This window comes from Chinchilla lanigera, unplaced genomic scaffold (assembly GCF_000276665.1).
Source record: "Chinchilla lanigera isolate Chin_1 unplaced genomic scaffold, ChiLan1.0 scaffold00010, whole genome shotgun sequence".
Lineage (NCBI taxonomy): Eukaryota > Metazoa > Chordata > Mammalia > Rodentia > Chinchillidae > Chinchilla > Chinchilla lanigera.
The window spans coordinates 15,657,263-15,676,189 of NW_004955411.1; the positions used below are offsets into that span (position 1 = coordinate 15,657,263).

Sequence of the window (18,927 nt, forward strand, 5' to 3'; positions counted from 1 at the left end):
TATGACCCGAAAAGCCACACAAATAGTACAATCTGAATGCTGAACTCATTTATTATTTAAAAGACAAAAACCTAGACTCCTGCCTATTATTAGGTGAGAAAGTCTAATTTTAACAAACCATAATATTAATGATGATGATGACAACTATGATGATGAGGATGATGACACCTTTCTGAGGCTAGTGGATCCACACTCATAAGTCAAAAAAGCAAAACTAAAAATACTTAGTTAACCCTCCAGATTCAGGAAATATGATGGAAAAAGTTAAAAAGCAATCATGGGCCGGGATAAGCTCTGGGCAGAATTAGCATGAATAAGGCCTTGGGTTCATTCGCAGAAGTAGCAAAACCATAACAAAATAGTAACAACAAAATCAAAAGCTTTCTTGCTAAGATCGGAAACAAAACGGGCTATCCACTCTTGGCAGTTTTTTTCAGTACCATACTGGAAGCCCCAGGTAATGCAATGAGACAAGAAAAAATACAATAAAACACTATCAGTGCATCACCAAAATTACTTAATGCAGTAAGACATGGAAAAAAAATTAAGATCGTATCGTTTACATTAGCACCCAAAAAAAGGAAATAAAGGTTATTCCTTTTCTAAAATGTTTGAGCTGTGTTTTAGAGTTTCCAGGATTTCAGAATACTTTCAGAGACTTTACCAGTTGAGCATCCCTAATCTGAGAGTTTGAAATACTCTGAACTCTCAAACATTTTGACCACTATGTTCCCACTCAAAAAGTTCTGAAGGATTTTTAGATGTTTAGGATTAGGAATGCTCAATCCATACTTAGGTCTAAAATAACACGCAATGTACAGAACTCTAATGAAAGAAATCAGAGAAAACTAAGTAAGTAGAAAGATATCCCAGCAGTATAGGCAAGGAGAGTCATAGACTGACATTACTAGACTCAAAACAACTACTGTACCCAAGAGTGTGTAGTACTGGAAAAAGAATAGACAAATAGACCAAGAGAACAGAATAGAGGCTAGAAATAATCCATACAATCAAGTGATTTTTGACAGAAGAGTAATGGCAATAAAATGGAGAAAAGATATTCCTGTCAAAAAGTAGTGCTGCAACAACTAGAAGTGTACATACAAAAAGAAAAAAAAAAAATACAAAGTCTGATTCATGCACATTTCAGTATGCTTATTGTATGTCCATTAAGTTTGTTTTTAGAAAAACAAAGTACCTAAGCCAGGCATGGTGGCACACGCATATAATCCCAGCACTCTGCAAGGCCAAGCAGGGTAGCAAGTTTGAGGCCATCTGGACAACTCATTCAGAGACTACCTCAAAATAAGGACACAATGAATATAATCATTATGCACTGCAAACATATACTAATGAAAAAAAATTTTTAAACACCAGCTATGCGAAAAAAGCCAGTCACAAAAGTTAAGCTTTTTTTTTATATAAAATGTCCAGAACAGGCAGACCTCTAAAGAAAGCAGATGAATGGCTGGCTATGGCGGGTTGGGAGGTTTGCACGATGGGAATGGTTTGCAAAAAAGGACGTGGGGTTTCTTCTGGAGAAGGTAAAGCTGTCCTAAAATTGACTGTGGTGATGGCTCCACAAATCTGACGCATACATTAACCAAATTCACTGAAACTGTACACTTTATATGGGTGAGCTGGTTAGTATACAATTATACCCCAATAACGTTGTTTAAAATTTTAAATAATAATAATAATGAGTTAAAATGTGCTATATACGAAGTATAAACCTAAAATAATATGACTCCAAAGTACTTCAATAGTAAAATGGACAAAGATAAACATAAGGAGGATCATAGTACTAGTGTAATGTCAGAAATCAACACAAACAGACTAAACAAGTGAAAGGACAGCTTGCAATTTTAAGAAATATGTGATTAAAATACACAGTGAATATTTTAAAACTATTACCATAAAAACAAAATGCCATTAAGCAACCTCAAAATATTGCCCCTCACTTCAAACGTACCCCACTACTCCTACCACTTTCTAAAGCAGTTCTAGAAGTCCTCCTTCATGAGTGATTTTATGGGGTTTGATAAAAAAATATGGTGAATGTTGCTGCTGCACGCCACCCCACAGAAGACAGGCTCACGAAAACACTACAGTAGGTCATCATCCACCTTATTCACCAGATTTGGCACATGCAACGAAGACCAGGAAAAGTATTTTGAATTGATTTGGGACACTGAGGCAGCCACAACAGTGCAACTAAAGACACAAAAGAAGGCTTCCAGAATCGCCTCAGAAAGTGGCAAAAATGATGAAATTAATGACTATATGTCTTTTACTGTAATAATTTTTAAACGTTCACTGTATTTTTCTCTCATACCTCATAAATCCAAATGAAAAAGTATCTATGAATTTGTTGTCACCAAAAACATAGTGTGAATATTTCTGAGGCAAAAATTATAGATGGCATTGTAATTATACATATGAGTGCTAAGAGGCTTTCATTTTACCTTTTAGTCCACGACACATCAAATGATCCAAAAATAAATACAGATATAAAATCTAAAACCAAAAAACATAATTAGTAAAGTAGAGCTGAGGGACATATCAAAATCTTTACCCTAGAATTTTTTAAATGCCATCTTTTAAATGTCTAATACATACAGCAAAAATGATGACAGCATATAAATTTCAAAAAGTGAGAAAAGAACAGAAAATAATCTCTCATTTCAGTACAATAAAATTAAGGTTTTAAATTAATAACAAATCCAGAAAATGAAAAGCCTCTTTCATTAGAAATTTTAAAACTCGTTAACAAGCTTGGGAAAGATGAATAAGCCAAAACTGCAATATTCTTAAAGAGTAGGAACTATTAGATGCTACACCCTAGGATGAAAATTGGTTAGCAGGAGAAAAAAATTAAACTGCTGCCATTATTAAGAGAAAATCAAAGAAACATAAACATTCAACTATGAAATCACATGAAAGGAAGGAATCATAAAACCAGAAAATATGTAAATTCTTATATTAAACTGCATTCCTCAACTCTATACAAATAATTTAAAACAGGAATTAAATATGTATTTTATTAAGAAATCATAGTAAATCAAACACCAGGTGAGAAAACTCTAATACCTATAAATTTCTATAGGAGAGGTGAAAAGGCTGTTAACCCAAACCTCAAACACTTGCACCCAAGTAATTTCATGACACAATTCTTTAATAAAACCTACAAATTAATCACATAATTTCAATGCTTGTATTAAAACTTCAAGAACACAGAGGAAAAACACCACCTCAGGTTTCTTTATAAAACAGGTACAACATTGTTGCAAAGTTCCAAAACTTTATAGAATAACAAAATCAACCTCAGCAACACATTTTTAAAACTAATATACTAAGATTAAATAGAGTTTAGCCTATAATACAAAAATGATTCAACATTAGGAAATTTTCATGTAATTCATAAAATCGACACAAACAGAAAAAAGATAGCACTGATAATCACCATATCTATCATATGAATAAAAAAATAACATTTTATCTAAAGAATTTTTTTAATTGACAAAATGGAACACTGTCTTCACTGGAAGTATTCTCATTCAAATCAGGAAGGTGGTGGTGATGGAAGCACACATCTATAATACCAACACATGGAAGGTTGAGAGAAGGATCAAAAGTCGGAGGCCAGCCTACGTAGTAAGCTTAAAAGAGTGAAATAAAGGGCACTCAGATTGAAAAGCAAAAAGTGGCATCCCCCCATATAGGTTACGATGATCTACAAAAATTGCTGAGACAAATTTTAAAAGGTTTCTATGAAAGAACTATAAAATTCAGCTTTGTTTAGGATGTCTTCAATTCCCGGTACCAAAAAAAAAAAAAAAAAAGGAAGAAAAGTTTATTGCCAGGGATATAGCTCAGTGGCACAAGTGCCTGCCTGGCAAGTACAAGGTCCTGAGTTCGATTCCTGGTACCCAAAAATAAAAAATAAAAAAAAATAGGATGTCAATTCTCTCAAGTTCACCTATATATTCAGTGCATTCCAGTCAAAATCATAGCAGGAGTTTATAGAAATTGATAGTTGATTCTAAAATTCACATAAAAATAGGCTTCAAATAACTCAACTTTGAAAAAGAACAAAGCTGAAAAGTAAATTACTACCCTAAATTCATGATTTATTACCAAAAAAACATCTAACTGGTATTCAAGACAAACACATGCATCAAGGAAAAAATGCAGATAGTTTACAAATAGGCCCAAAGATACGTGAATACTTAACTCTTTATAAAGGTACAGAATTAATTCAATGAAAAGGATAGTTTCTTCAATCACTGGTACTGTAACCACTGGATATCCATATGCAAATTTTTAAAAATCCCTACCAACAAACTAAAAACAATACAGATGACTACAAGATAGTTAAATTATCGAAACTGTGTGACTGTAAAAATAAACAATGATGCTGGGACGGTGATATGGCTGTGATCCCAGCACTTGGGAGGCTAAGTAGAGCAAGAGGATTGCCACAAGTTCAAGACCTGCCTGTGCTACACAGTAAGTTCAGGACTCACCTGGACTACGTAGTAACACCCACTCTCCAAAAACAAGGGAGGGAGGGAGGAGGGAGAAAGGGAGGAACAGGGAGGGAGGGAGACAGGGAGGAAGAGACCTACAGCAGGAGGGAGGGAGGAAGAAAGCAAGCAAAATCTATGTACTAATACAGGGGCAAAAGGACTCAAGAAAACCACAGAGTTTTTAAAAATAAAAAACAAATAATGCCTAGCATGCCTGAGGCCCTGGGTTCAATAGTCAGCACCACAGGTGGAAAGAAAGAAAAAACAAAAAAAATTTTTTTTCAGATAGTGTTTCACTATGTAGTCCAGACTGGTATTAAACATGTAGCCCAGGCTGGCCTTGAACTCATGGGAATCCTCCTGCCTCAGAGTGCTGGGATTACAGGTATGCACTACCATATCCGGTTTCAGAAAAAGTTTCTAAAAAAGCAAGACACAGAACAGTATGTAAGAAATCAGTGCTTGGTTGGGGGTAGGCGTGGTAAGAATAGAAATAAATGTATTGCTTGTTTATGTATACATTATGAATAGATCACAAAAACAGCAAATGGTTATTTTTCTAAAACAATGAAAAATGAATGAAGAATGTTACCATATTTAATCTGCTTAAATAATCCTTTCTCAGATGGCCTTCAAACTGGAAATGTAAACTGTAATTGTAAACTTCAAAATGGAAATGTAAATTGTAATTTGAAAACTGGCTATTTGCTATGACTATGCTGACTTTCTATTCCAACTATGTACTAAAGTTAAAAACTGAACAGCTCATTATCGCCTCATTGTCTCTGATATATCCAATTACAAAAAATGAAGACATTATTAATAAAGCTGTATTAATAAAGTAAACCCAAACTTTGTAGGGCCGGGGATACAGCTCAGCGGCACAAGTGCCTGCCTGGCAAGTGCAAGGTCGTGAGTTCAACTCCTGGTATCAAAAATAAATAAATAAAAGATTTGTAGATATATAGAATTTTTTAAAAATAAAAGATACACAGAATTGAAATTCCATTGCTTTCTACAAAAACTTTGCATGTTCCATAATTAATTTTTAAGCCACATAAAAAACCACCATTCTTCAAAGAATTTATATATAAACAAAGATATGATACATACTCCTCTTTCAAATGCTTTATCATTCTTCATATGACTATTTTGCCATTCTCAGCAAAGACAGAAATAAGAATCTATAGCTATAACATACAAACTGTAAATATGGTCCTATACTGGTGTGCTAAGAATGTTGCAGTTCTGTTGCAAAACTGTGTCTTCCTTTTGGAGTCCATGATCAAAAACATTTCAGTAAGAGTAGAGTAACTGAAGACAAGGAGGGGGAGAGTAGGGGAATGGGGAAAAATATTAAATTATATCATGTACGGGTACAAATTCCGTATCATGAATGTGATCATTATGTATACCTAAAATGTACCAATAAACCTAATTGAAAAAAGGAGTAACTAATGACAAAAAAATAATACAAACTGAAGAGGTTGCAGGATACTTATATTTAAAATTCCAAATATCAGAATTGCTTTACCAAAAGAATATCCTGTGAATTAAAAAGGAGTTGTATAAGTTGTATAAAGAAAAATGTAAGAACACCTTGAGTCTTTCTCGTAAAAAATTACACGAAAAGTTGTTCAGCGTAACTGTCTCAGTTGTAAGAACAGTTCTAAGGTCACACACGCAAATACAGTCTTCCCTCAGTACCCTGAGGAAATCAGGTCCAGAATCACCACGACTCCCCACAGCGCCACCTCCCCAACCCGTCCCAAGCAGATAACCAAAATCAGCAGAAGCTCAAGTCCCTTATATTATTTTACAGTAGCGTACATGCACAGAGCCTACATACACCCTCTCATACACTTTATATCATCCCTAGATGATTTAAAATGCCTAATGTTACACTGCATTGTTTAGATGACGATAAGATAAAAATGTTCCGTACAGACATGTTTTTCCTCAAATATCTTCTATGTATAGTTGGATGCAGAGCCTGCAGATAAGGAGAACCAACTGTATTTCTAAGCAGCACTGGTTCTGAATAGCATTATACTATCTAAGACACTTTTTCTTAAATGTTGAACTTTAAATTATGAAAGTACACGCTATCAAATTAGCTTATTAAAAATGAATGTAAACAAGTAATTTGGCTTCTGCTCAACTTTTACACTGTATTTTAAATAAGAATGTTAAACATATCTTTAGCCTACCATTAGGCAAGGCACAGTAGTACACAACCTTGTTCGCCTGTAAAATCCCTACTGCCAAAACAGATATAAAGGACATTCAGTAACAGTCTCCTGCAAGGCAAGTGTAATACCAAGTATTTATAAAAGGAAAATGTCAACTTTGTAGCTATTGAAGTGAAAAAGATAAGCAGTCAACAGTACAGGGATTCCTGCTAATAATACATCCAAACGTTATCAAAGTTAGCAAGTTAGGGGCTGGGGATTTAGCTCAGCGGCAAAAGCGCCTGCCTGGCAAGCGCAAGGTCGTGAGTTTGGTTCCCGGTACCGGAGAAAAACCAAAAAAAAAAAAAAAAAACAAAGTTAGCAAGTTAAATGGATTTGAGCAGAAGGAGATGAAACAAAAATTTACATTATCTAGGGTGTGAGATTATGCTAGAAAAGAATTTAAAACACATATATTGCATATACTGTCATATATCCTTTACAATCATAACGTTAAAAACTCCTTCCTGTACAAATAATATTTTCTGGGTTGAACATAAAAAAGATAGTGATGCTTCTTTGGGGCAATAATTATTTGAATGCCCATTTGGCATAGAACAGTGGTTGTTAGTAGTTTACAAATTAATATTCCACCAAAATACAATTTCTTAGATGCCCTATGCAATTTTCATATAAAAGCACCACTACCCTACTTATTCTTTTCTAATCTAAACCATAAACTCAACACACAATAAATATAAAAAGCAAAAACCGCTCCCAGAACACGGTTCAAACCTAGGTATACCACTCTTTGAGGCTTTTTAGGAAACGGTCATTAACCTTTTTAAATGTCAAATGTGACATATTATCCTTTTTTAAAACCTCTAAAAAGTTTAAATGCTTATCAGCACACAGTCAAGTATAGGACCATGTTCCATGCATACTCAAAAGACATTTACATTCTGATAAGAAAAGTAGAGCTTTACAACTGTTAACATATCTGCATCAATCAGAACTCTCAATAAGGTTTGCTGAAAAAGTTAACCACTGCCACACACTGACATTCAAAACGTGAATAAATAAATAACAAAAGGAGGAGGGAAAGAGAAGGAAACAAATTAAGAGATGGATTCAATGAATCATAAACAGACTAACAACATGAATAAAGAATACACTATATGTAATTGGTATACAAAAAAATAAAGAATCCCACCAAAAGCACTAATGAGAAATAAAGAACATTTTAAGAAATAGTCATTATGTAAATATATGTCATATCCTAACAGCAGAAACTCTAAGGTACACTTGCTTTCAAATGTTAAGATATGCCCAATATCCTAACAAAAACAAATAGTACAGTAGTGATAACAGTAATACTTGTAGTAGTATTAAAAACTAAAAGTGATGAAGGAAGAAACAAAATGCCATTGAGAGATCTTAAGAAGAAAAGACAGTGAGTTAAAAAAAAAAAAAAAAGTGGGACTGGGGATTTAGCTCAGCGGCACAGAACCTGTCTGGCAAGCACAAGGTCGTGAGTTCGATTCCTGGTACCGGAAGAAAAACAAAAAACAAAAAAATGCAAGATACTAGATAGACTAAGGAAAAAGACAATTCCAGGAAAAAGTGAAAGATTAAAAATAGAATATCTAGCCAGCTGTGGTAACGCACACTTGTAATCCCAGCACTCAGGAGGCTGAGACAGGAAATCACAAGTTCAAGGTCAAATCATAAATTCAAGGCCAGCCTAAGCTATACAGCAATACCTAACTCAAAAAAAAAAAAAAAAAAAGGTAACTAATAGAAAATAATTTTAAAAGACTATTTTGGCAATGAAGGGTTTCTCGAGCAAGATGAAAAATCAGGAAGATCTAAGAAATATATTGCCAAATTTAGCTACATAAAAACTGAACTTTTCAGGCAGCCCATTCGGGACCCCTCTTGTCTCTCTCTCAGATAGAAGCGCTTTCCCCAATAAATATATTCTGCTCTTAAAAACAAAAAAAAACAAAAAAAAAAAAAAAAACTGAACTTCTCATTTATGGAAAACACCATACAAAATATTAAACTTATAGCAACAGACTGAGCAAAACAGCATTTATAAATCCAAAAAACAAAATTAATGATAACTGGCATTTACTGGATGCTTCCTATATAGCCTGTGCTTTTCTAAGGGCTTTTTGTACAGTGCTTCATTAAATTTATGTCACAAACGCATATACTATAATCTCAAATTATAGGTCAGTAAACCTTGGCAGGAAACATGTTAAGTACCTTGGAATGATCCTGAACCCAGTAAGGAGCAGAGAGGAAATACCCGAGTCTAGCAAGAGACCTCATGGGCCCCCTGCACATCAGAGTACTTTGCCTGGTGTAGGCCAGGGAGGAAAGGACCATGAGCCAGGAAAGACGGAAAGGAGCTCTCTGGAGAGGGAAACGACCTCGCCTGCTGGAGAGGGAATGGCTGTATTTGGAAGGCAATCTGGTAGTAATAACCAGTATCATCCACAATTTACACACCTAAAATTCTACTTCTACTTATGCTTAAGAAATAGCAATATAACCAAATAATGGAGCAATGTTGATAATAGCAAAGACTAGAAGCAATCTAAAAGTCTACTGATAATAAAATAATGTATGGTAGATCTCTACTGTCAATACTATGTAAAAATAAGGTGGCACATTTTATGCACTGACATGGAAATATCTTTAAGCCATATTATTAAGGGAAAAATACAACAGTCCTAGAACATTTGGCATAATCAATTTAAGTGTCAAAACCACAAAATAAGAAAATATATAAACATATACATTTTTAATAAGAGCATTACCACACCATGTACGGTTTACATTTAGGAGGAGTAGGAACAGATCTAAAAAATTATTTTCACTCAGTATGATTCTTAAGTTATGTATACCTTTGTAAAAAACAGTGTGGCTGGACATGGTGGTATACACTTATAATCCCAGCACTCAGGAGGCTGAGGCAGGAAAATGGCAAGTTTGAGGCCAGTCTGGACTATACAGCAAGTTCAGGATCTGCTCAGTTTCAAAAACAATGATGATGAAGTTTAATGACAATAATAATATGGACCAATGGCCATGAAACAAGAACTGTTATGAGAAACAAGGAAGTAACCGACTTCAAGTTTCCACTACCAAGAATACCACTAAACAGGAAAAGCCTGGGAATTACATGTTCGGTCAATAGTTGCATATCTGATTCAGTTACTTCTGGTAAAGTCAAGGCAACTGGGCAGTAAACTCATTCACAGTCCACTCACAAGCTCCATTATGACAAAAAGAAAAATACTGAGTACAGTGATATATGCTTATAAGGCCAGCAACTCAGGAGGCTAAGGTGGGAGGGCCCTGAGTTCAAGGCCAGCCTGGCCAGCTTTAGCAAGACCTTGTCTCAAAAAAAAAAAAAAGTAAACATTACCTTTCTTGAAGCATGAATGTCAAAAAATGGTTTATTTCGGACACTGAACGGTTCCTGTGTTTTGTCAATGAGCCCACTCTTGATTTTTTCATGCCGAGGGTTGATAATCTCTCGCTCTATACACTGCAGACGGATATTAAAATCACAATCTCCGACTGGCTGGGCCTGAATCATAGAGACAACTTTTTAATTTCAACCCCCAAAACTATTTTATCAACATAATTAGGCTGCCTCCTTGTATAGAGTGGCATGCCAGCCCAAATGACCAGTTTGATTAGTGATACACACATCTAAAAGTATGTAGTTATTTTAGAGCCGTTAATTCATAAAACAGTGTAAGAAAGTGACACAAAACTATTATAAATTGATTGAAACATTTCACTTTTGAATTAAAGCATTAATATATTGACTAGTCATTTTTATTACTTACATAATTCATTAAAACATCTGTATGCGATACATATAACTCAGAAGAATAAGTAAATGACACATTAAAACAAACAGCACAGTCACCTAACACTGCACAGTGTCAATAAGACATTTCTTAAATACATCTCACCTCTAAAAACTAATGCAGCAAAACTTTACATAATATGTTCAAAGTTATGCACTTATTAGAAAGGCAAAGTTGTCTTCTCTTCTCCCCAACAAACTTCACTTTTGAGTGTCCTTAAAGCACATATGATTTGAACCATAAAATAAAAATTGAGAATAAGATGAGAAGAAACCTCTACTGGATGTCCAATAGAAACAAAGCCATCCCTATCCCTTAGGTCTACTTACAGGCCAACAAATGTTATTTCAGAATCTGTGAAAAAATTAGCCAATTCTGGAAAGTATTATTTTTCAGGAATACAGTAATCAAAACATAACAAAATAAAAATTTGATGTTTTCTAGTCTTGAGGTCCTTCCCTCCTTCCCTCCTTCCCTTTCTTTTGGTTTTTGGAGACAGGATCTCACTGTGTAGTCCAGGCTGGCCTTAAACTCACTATATAGCCTAGTTTGGCCTTGAACTCACAGAATCCTCCTGCCTCCATCTCCCAAGTGCTAGGATTACAGATGTGCGCCATCACACCTCGCTGCCTTGAGGTTCTTAAATTTGAAACTCTATGTTTGAAATATACAAATTCAACTCAAAAGATGAGATATATACACTGAAATTTTCCAGGAAAAAAATGTCATTAACTAACTTGGATTATGGCAATCCTGAAGCTTTTATGTGGCAATTTATTAAAGTAGACCCCCTAAAAAAGAGCTTTAGGGTTTTTTTTGTCATAAATGTTCAAAACTTTAAAACTTAAATACTTTTTATTTCCAAAATTTTAAATGTTTTCATTTTGACTTGAATGATATGATTTGAATGATATACATCTAGAGGAACAACTATACCTTTTCATAGATGTACACTACTAACTTTATTTACAAAAGCTATGTAGTACTGCCTAAGTAATTGAGACGTTCATATTTTAATTAAACATGAACAGGAAGACATATTTGTGTCTTCAAGTTAGACATTCAATGCCTCATAATTTTTCTCTTTGGAGGGTTTTTTTATTCATTTTTTAAGAAATAAAATTGGCCTTTTTAAAAAACCTAGTACAGGGTCTACAGCCATACCACCCTGAATGCACCCAATCTCATCCACAATCAAGTACAGCGTAACTAAAAGCCAAGTAATTTTTTAAAAAAGTAATTTCTATTTTATATAATGCTATCTCATTCTATCAGTTAAACTGTTTTTCTTTATTCAATTGAAGTAACCTAAAGACAAATACACAGGGAATATATTAGGCAATGCAAGAAAAAGGAAACACACAAAAGTATTAAATAAAAAGATGTCCAATGAGTGTATGATATACACACATACAACTTGAATAACAATTTTTCTTTCCTATTTGAGGCAATAACAAATACACTATGTTAAAAATATATCTTGGGGCTGGGGATTTAGCTCGGCGGCAAAAGCGCCTGCCTGGCAAGCGCAAGGTCGTGAGTTCGGTTTCCGGTACCGGAGAAAAACCAAAAAAAAAAAAAAATCTATTATTCCAGTGACAATTTTTATTTTATAACTTAATAATTTTCTATATTATAAACTAGTATGGTAGTGTACACCTGTAATTCCAGCACTCAGCAGCCTCAGGGAGGAAGACAGCATGTTAGAGGTCAGCCTGGGCTACATCACAAATTTAAGGCTAACCTCAGCTACAAAGCAGGACTCTATCTCCAAAAAAAAACTCAGAACAACAAAACAAAAACAAAAACATTATGAAAGGTACTTACATTGAATTTAATTATGTCATATATCAAGTATCTAGGAACCGTCTGTCCATTTACTCTGTCAATAATCATTTCCTTGAAAGAGAGTAAGTAGAAAAGATCAGTTTTTCTAAACTTTAACACCAGTGTCTATATTTAATTGAAATAGAGCATATACACAGAAAGCACACAAACCATATATACGATGATGGAATTTCAAACTGAAGACCCTTGTACTGAGACCAAATCAATACATTGTCAGCACCCAAAAATTCTCATTCTGAACTTATTATGTATATTGAATATTGATAATATCTCCTATCTTAATATATAAACTATATTTTGTTTCATGTTCAAATTATTAGACAACATTTAAGAGTAAAAAGACAACAAATTTTAATTTCTAAAAAGCAGGGTCATTTTTAGAAATAATTTTATTGATTAAATACCGCCCTAAATTTTGTTTTAAACTAATTATTTTAATCAAACTATACAATGACACACATTATAAATTTAATTCAGGTCTGGTCTTTTTTTGGTTTCATAAATAGATTTCTGTAAATCTACCACAGCCATTAAAAAGTCAAAATGAATTGCATACTCTTAACAGAAAGAGGTTAAAAACACTAAAGGATAATTACAGATTATATACATATAGTGCTGCATTTTATAAAATTTTAATTATTACTAAGTTTTTGGACTAAAAGTATTTTTCTTTCTTCATATTCCTCCTAGTGAACTAGGCAGGCTTTCTTGCTATCCAATTTCATGTCAGAAAATTCACACACAGGGAGAGGATATAGCCCAGGAGTACAGCACTTGAATATCATGTGCAAAGCATTGAGTTCAATCCCCAGCACCACCCAAAAGCAAATTATGTTAGAAAGTCTACACAATGTAGTTCAGTGGTACAGTACTTCCCTAGGATGTACAAGGGCCTGTGGTCTACTCAAAGTCCAAATACACACACACACACACACACACACACACACACACTGATTTAAGGTAGCCTTGATGGCACACACCTGTCATCTCAGCACTCTAGGAAGCCAAGGCAGATGAATTACAAGTCAGAGTTCTGCCTGGGCAACTGCCTTAGCAAGACCTTCCCTCAAAATGATAAATAAATACATAGAAAGGGCTGGAGAGGTAGCTCAGTGCAAAATTCCTGGTTCAACGGGGAGGGGCTGATTTAAGAAAAATATACTCTATTGTAAGAAAGTATTCTCAATTTCTTTCCTAAATGTGTTCAAGATAAACATTTACTTATAGTTATCTTTAACCCAAAACTTGACTTAAATTAAATCACACTTATTTTAAATTGTGTATTGAAATATTTTATTTAAACGCTCATATCTGAACATTTTATGCAGTAACAGGGTGGTTTACCAACAAGTTTCAATTAATTACTCTTTTGAAAAGAATTTCTCTCTCAATATCTGATAAAATGAGCAGAACTATGCTTTACTTTAAACATTATTTTCAAAAGCCAAATCACAAAATGTGTTATCAGCAAATAAAACAAGTAAAAAGGAATAAATAAACTAGTAGTTAAGCTGACAGCCAAGAAACTAGCACGACTGCAGTGAAAGAGACACAGCTGGGTTCAGCTCTAGGGCCATTCAATCTCTAGAAGCCCTACTTGTAAAATGACAAATTCCTGATAATTTTCACTATTACAATCAAATATAAATAGGCAGACTCAGTGGTTATCTGTGTCATCACCTTTCCCTCTCCTGACTAAAGAGTAATAAAAATAGCTGAACACATTTTCTGTATGAAGTAAAGGCTCGAGGAATCCCACAGTGCAGTGGAGAAATAACGTGAGTATCATCTCCCAACTAAGTGAAGAACATAGTCACCGAAATATCTCTGTTCTCAAAGAGAACAGAGCTTATGGATTCTAAGGAAGACCAGATCCCTTAAATAGCGGGAATTACTGAGTTAGTTATTCCCAATGACGCCAACACAACTGCTCTTCCCTACAACTGCCACGACTGCCATAGGCTAAAAACTCAGTAAACACAGAATACAGTATGCAACTTAAAATTCAGTTAAGAAAACTGTACCTGTGGTGTACTATTGCCGAGTTTATAAAATGGTGGGTAACTTACTCTGGAAACCAGGATACTTTTGAAAATGAAACAGACTGTTCTTCATAATTATACTAAATAACAGGTGTACACCCATACTATCTCAGCCAAATTAGGCCAGATGGTATAAAGCACTATTTTACTTGAAGAACAAGAGAAAGCTTGCTAATGAGGTACATGACAACCACTAGTTTAATCCTAAAAGATGTGAGATATTTTCTAGCAGGACAAATGAGAAGTAAACTGGTATTAAGAAAAACATAAAAAAGGATGGTAGGGGGTAAATTTTTCAAAGATGATTATAGGTGAAACTCATGGTTTAGGGATCATAGTCGAAGATGAGACTGAAGACACAGGCATGCTTGGGATGTTGAGTACTTCTACTTTTGTGCTATGAGCAATGGACAATTGTTGAAAGGTTCTAACTTCTCTCATGAACTGTTCTCTGAAAAAATCTATGAGCGTTTAAAGCTCATCCTTTGTAAGCTACTCCTTGAAATTTTTCAGATAAGGTCCACTTCACTCTAGTCAGCACAAACTATCTGGATGATGAGATGTTTTGGAATTAGTGGTAACATGTTGTGGCTTACATCTAGATGTCTCCCCAAATCCTCAGGCACTCATAGGTGGCGCTCTGGAAAGGTGACTGGATTATGGATGTGTGTTATATTTGTTAATGGATACTGGGAGGTGAAGGCTGCTGGAAGAGATGGCCCACTGGGGGTGCAGCTAAGATAAATGTGTATCTCCTCCTCCCTTGATTGCTACTGCCTCCTGGTTCTTGCTAAAGTCATAAACTCTTTCTCTTCAGCCATGATCCTCTGCCATGCCACCCTGGTTGGAGCCAGCCAAATGTGGACTGAAATCTCCACAAACTGTGAGCCAATAAACCTGTCCCCCTTTAACTTGTGGGCATTAGGTATTTTGTCCCAGCAAACAAGAAAGTAACTAAGACACAGTAGTCACCAATGTTGGGAATATGCAAAAAACCATGGACATAAAGACCTTAGAATGACAATTTTTATGGTATTAGAGTTATATCACAACTTTTAAGAAAGGAAACTAAATTCTAAAAAAGAAATCCTAAAAGCAGTTTTTCAGACTGAAGAGAAATGATGGAAGACCAGGTATACAAGATATATTATATGTTAGTTATGTGTGTGTCAGTTATACACGTTATATAATACAGGCACAACAAAATGACTAACAGGAAACATCAAAATGTTAAAAAATAATCTCTTCTGGTACTTGAATTTATAATATACAGGCTTTCTAAAATTTCACCAAGCACACATATTCTTGTATGAAAAGATTAACAGTTGAAAAAGAAAAATCAATGTTCCCAAGATTCTCACTATTAACTTTAATAAGTGACTGCTTTTTTTTCTTTTTTGAGACAGGGTCCCACTGTGTCGCTCAGGCTGGCCTTAAACTCACTATGTAGCCCAGGCTGGCAGGCTCCCGAGTGCCAGGATTACAGGTGTGCAACACTACACCCAGCATTAACTGCTACATTCTTCTCTTTGCCACAGTGTTAAATTGATTAAATTCACTGATTTGTTTCAAATGAATTAATACAATATTTCTAACCTATCTTCTACCTTTTGTGGGTTAAGGAACATAATTTAGCAGTGCAAAACAAAACCACAGTGCTTACATCCGAGACCCAGACAATTGGGTTGTTTGAGTTATTCTTGGATTTGGTATTTTACAAAAACAATTTACAAGTGAAAATGCAGGAGAAGAAACTAAGAGGACCAATATATCTAGAAAAAGATAAGGCAACTATAACTCTGGCTCAAATAAGCTGACATCATGAATCATATGCTATTTTAAAACCTCACAAGAATCTATTATACCACTCTCAGTGATCCAAGCTTGGAGTAAAAATAAATAGTATTACTAAGTTAAATATACAGATTGTTAACCATCCTTATTTTTAAACATTTTCTACCTGGAATGCCCTTAGCCTATGTCCAACAAAAATCTTTTCTAAGCCAGACATGGTGGTGCACGCCCATAATCCCAGCACTTGGGAGGCTGAGTCATCCTGAGTTTGAGGCTAGCCTGTGCTATATGAGAGTTCAAACCCTGCCTGAACTATATAGTGAGACCCTGTAGCAATCTCTCCCAGTCTAAAAGCAACCCCAACAACTTATTTATCACAAAGTGCCACCAGTGCAATTAAATCTGAACACTGAGGCTTTAGTTTAGAAAAAACAACTGCTATCCAATGCAGAAGCTCGACAACTTGGTTCATGTGCTGACAAGGGTGCCCTGCGTACCTGCGTGCCACAGGTTTGCCGTCACTGATCTGGCATATGATAAAAAATAATTACTTCCAATCAAAAAAGGAGTACTGACTGAACAGTGTTAAGGTAACAGGTTAGATATGTAAAAACTGCATTTCATCTTCTTTGTCAAAAAGGATTTCAGAAGGATCAAATATTTAAATGTATGTACTAAACTATAAATATATACTAGAAGAAAATACAGGTATCAGGATAATTTTGAGGTGAAAATACCCCTTCCTTAAAATGTCATAAAAAAGCCAAACATTTTTATGAAGCAACATATTACAAACCAAGGTGCTCATCATGTAACACACATACGTGCACATATACAGTACATGTACAGGTTTTTTGGTTTGTTTTTGCTTCTGTGTGTTGTCAGAGATCAAACCCAGGGTCCCACGCATGCAAATCAAGCACTCCACCAGCCTAAGGTGCATTACCAGCCTAACCAATAATATTTTTAAATTACTGTGCCCTAGGAGAAACACAAGAAAAGGAAAATACATTTTCTCAAAATAGGTGACACAAAGTAATCACCTAAATAAGACAAAAAAAGAATCTTATAAATCAATTTTTTAAAAAGGATGAAATCTACAAAAAATGGAGGGGAGGGGAGGGGAGGGCTTGGGAGAGAAATGAAAAAAAAGCCATCAATGGAGAACTGGTCAAATAAATTACAGAATGTTTTCTCAAACTTGCCTAATCAGACTCACTAGGTCATCTTTACAAATCCTATGCCCTGGAGGATTCCAACTCATGAACTGTAGCATGGACTGTTGGAAAAGGTAACACCTTGAACAAGCACTTTTTAATCCTAAAATTCTCACCATCAAGACAGTTTGAAAACTTCAAATTTCGGTATTTATACATAAAGAGCCCTGCAATTCAGACATTTATATTAAAAACATGTCCAACACAAATTGCTAGGGAAAAAAAGTGACCAGTTATAAAACACACACATCATTTGGTTCTCTTCATGCAAAATTATGTAACTACCTATTCACATGTGCTCACATTTGATCCGAGCACTCACTTTCAACCAGGGTAGAGGTACCGTGAAAATTCATAATTTTTCTGGGACTGAAATAGAGCCCTAGCATCCCTCAAACTTCTGATACACGTTCTGTCTAAGAACCTATGCTCTAAATTGCTGTCACTACTATGAATGTGTCAAGTACCTCTGAAGCAGACCTGTACCAAGAAAAGTCACAATGGTCATCAAAAGAACAATGGCCATCAAAATGTAACAAAAGTGGTACACGCCTGTAATCCCAGCACTCAGGAGGCTGAGGCAGGAGGGTTCTTGCAAGTTCGAGACCAGCCTGGGCTACCAAGTGAGCTCAAGGCCAGCCTGAACTGCACAGTGGGACCCTGTCTCAAAAAGACCAAAAAAAAAAAAAAAGTAACAAAAGATACTTTGACAGTCAGAGTTCCAGTGAGTTTTACTAGCATTTCTGTGATTTTGTGTATTAGTTTAGTTATTAAAGTGAATCAGTATTTGTCGTGTTGAGTGTAACAGAATTTTTTAAAATACTTTTTTTGGCAGTACTGAGATGGAGTATACCCTCTGCTCATTTTTTATTTTTGAATTTGATACAGGGTCTCACTAAGTCACTGGATTGCCCAGGCTGGACTCGAACTTGTGATTCTCCTGTCTCCATCATCCAGAGTGCTGGGATTACAAGTGTTTGCTACTATGCCTATTCAATTGTGAAATTAACAGTGGTTGGTTTCAAAAGCATAATTCCTTTTGGTAGCGGGGAGGAGGAGTACTGGGAATTAAACTCAGAACCTTGAGTCTGGCAGGCACGTGCCGTGCTGCTGAGCTATATCCCTAGCCCCAGCAAAATTCTCTTTAAACAAGGATTATAGCCAAAGAGCCAAAGGAAAATGTGATAGGTAGTACTATATAATTAAAATTCAACTGAAAAGTAAAATAACACAATAAAATTAGTGTTTTTCAAGGAAAATTATTTTCTCAACAAAGAAAAAACAAGATTTAATTTTGTTCACTTATTCTGATAGTGACAATTATCAATACACAATCCACTTAATTCACTTTCCATATCTTTAATAATTTCCCCACTAAAAAGCAAAAATCTCAAAATCCTCTTCAGGTTCAAAGATTAAATTGGCAGATCCCT

The 18,927-nt window shown here is 35.0% G+C and overlaps 1 protein-coding gene across 2 annotated transcripts in view; it reads right to left on the minus strand.

Moving 5' to 3' along the window:
* The window catches only part of Rngtt (RNA guanylyltransferase and 5'-phosphatase), a 280,349-nt gene that overhangs the window by 170,731 nt on the left and 90,691 nt on the right, over positions 1-18,927 (minus strand). For both annotated transcript variants that reach the window (XM_005377741.2, XM_005377740.2), the window contains exons 10-11: positions 12,421-12,492; positions 10,140-10,304 (exon numbers count right to left, since the gene is read on the minus strand). In XM_005377741.2, the coding sequence (XP_005377798.1) occupies positions 10,140-10,304; positions 12,421-12,492 (237 nt within the window). The remainder of the gene's footprint in view (positions 1-10,139; positions 10,305-12,420; positions 12,493-18,927) is intronic.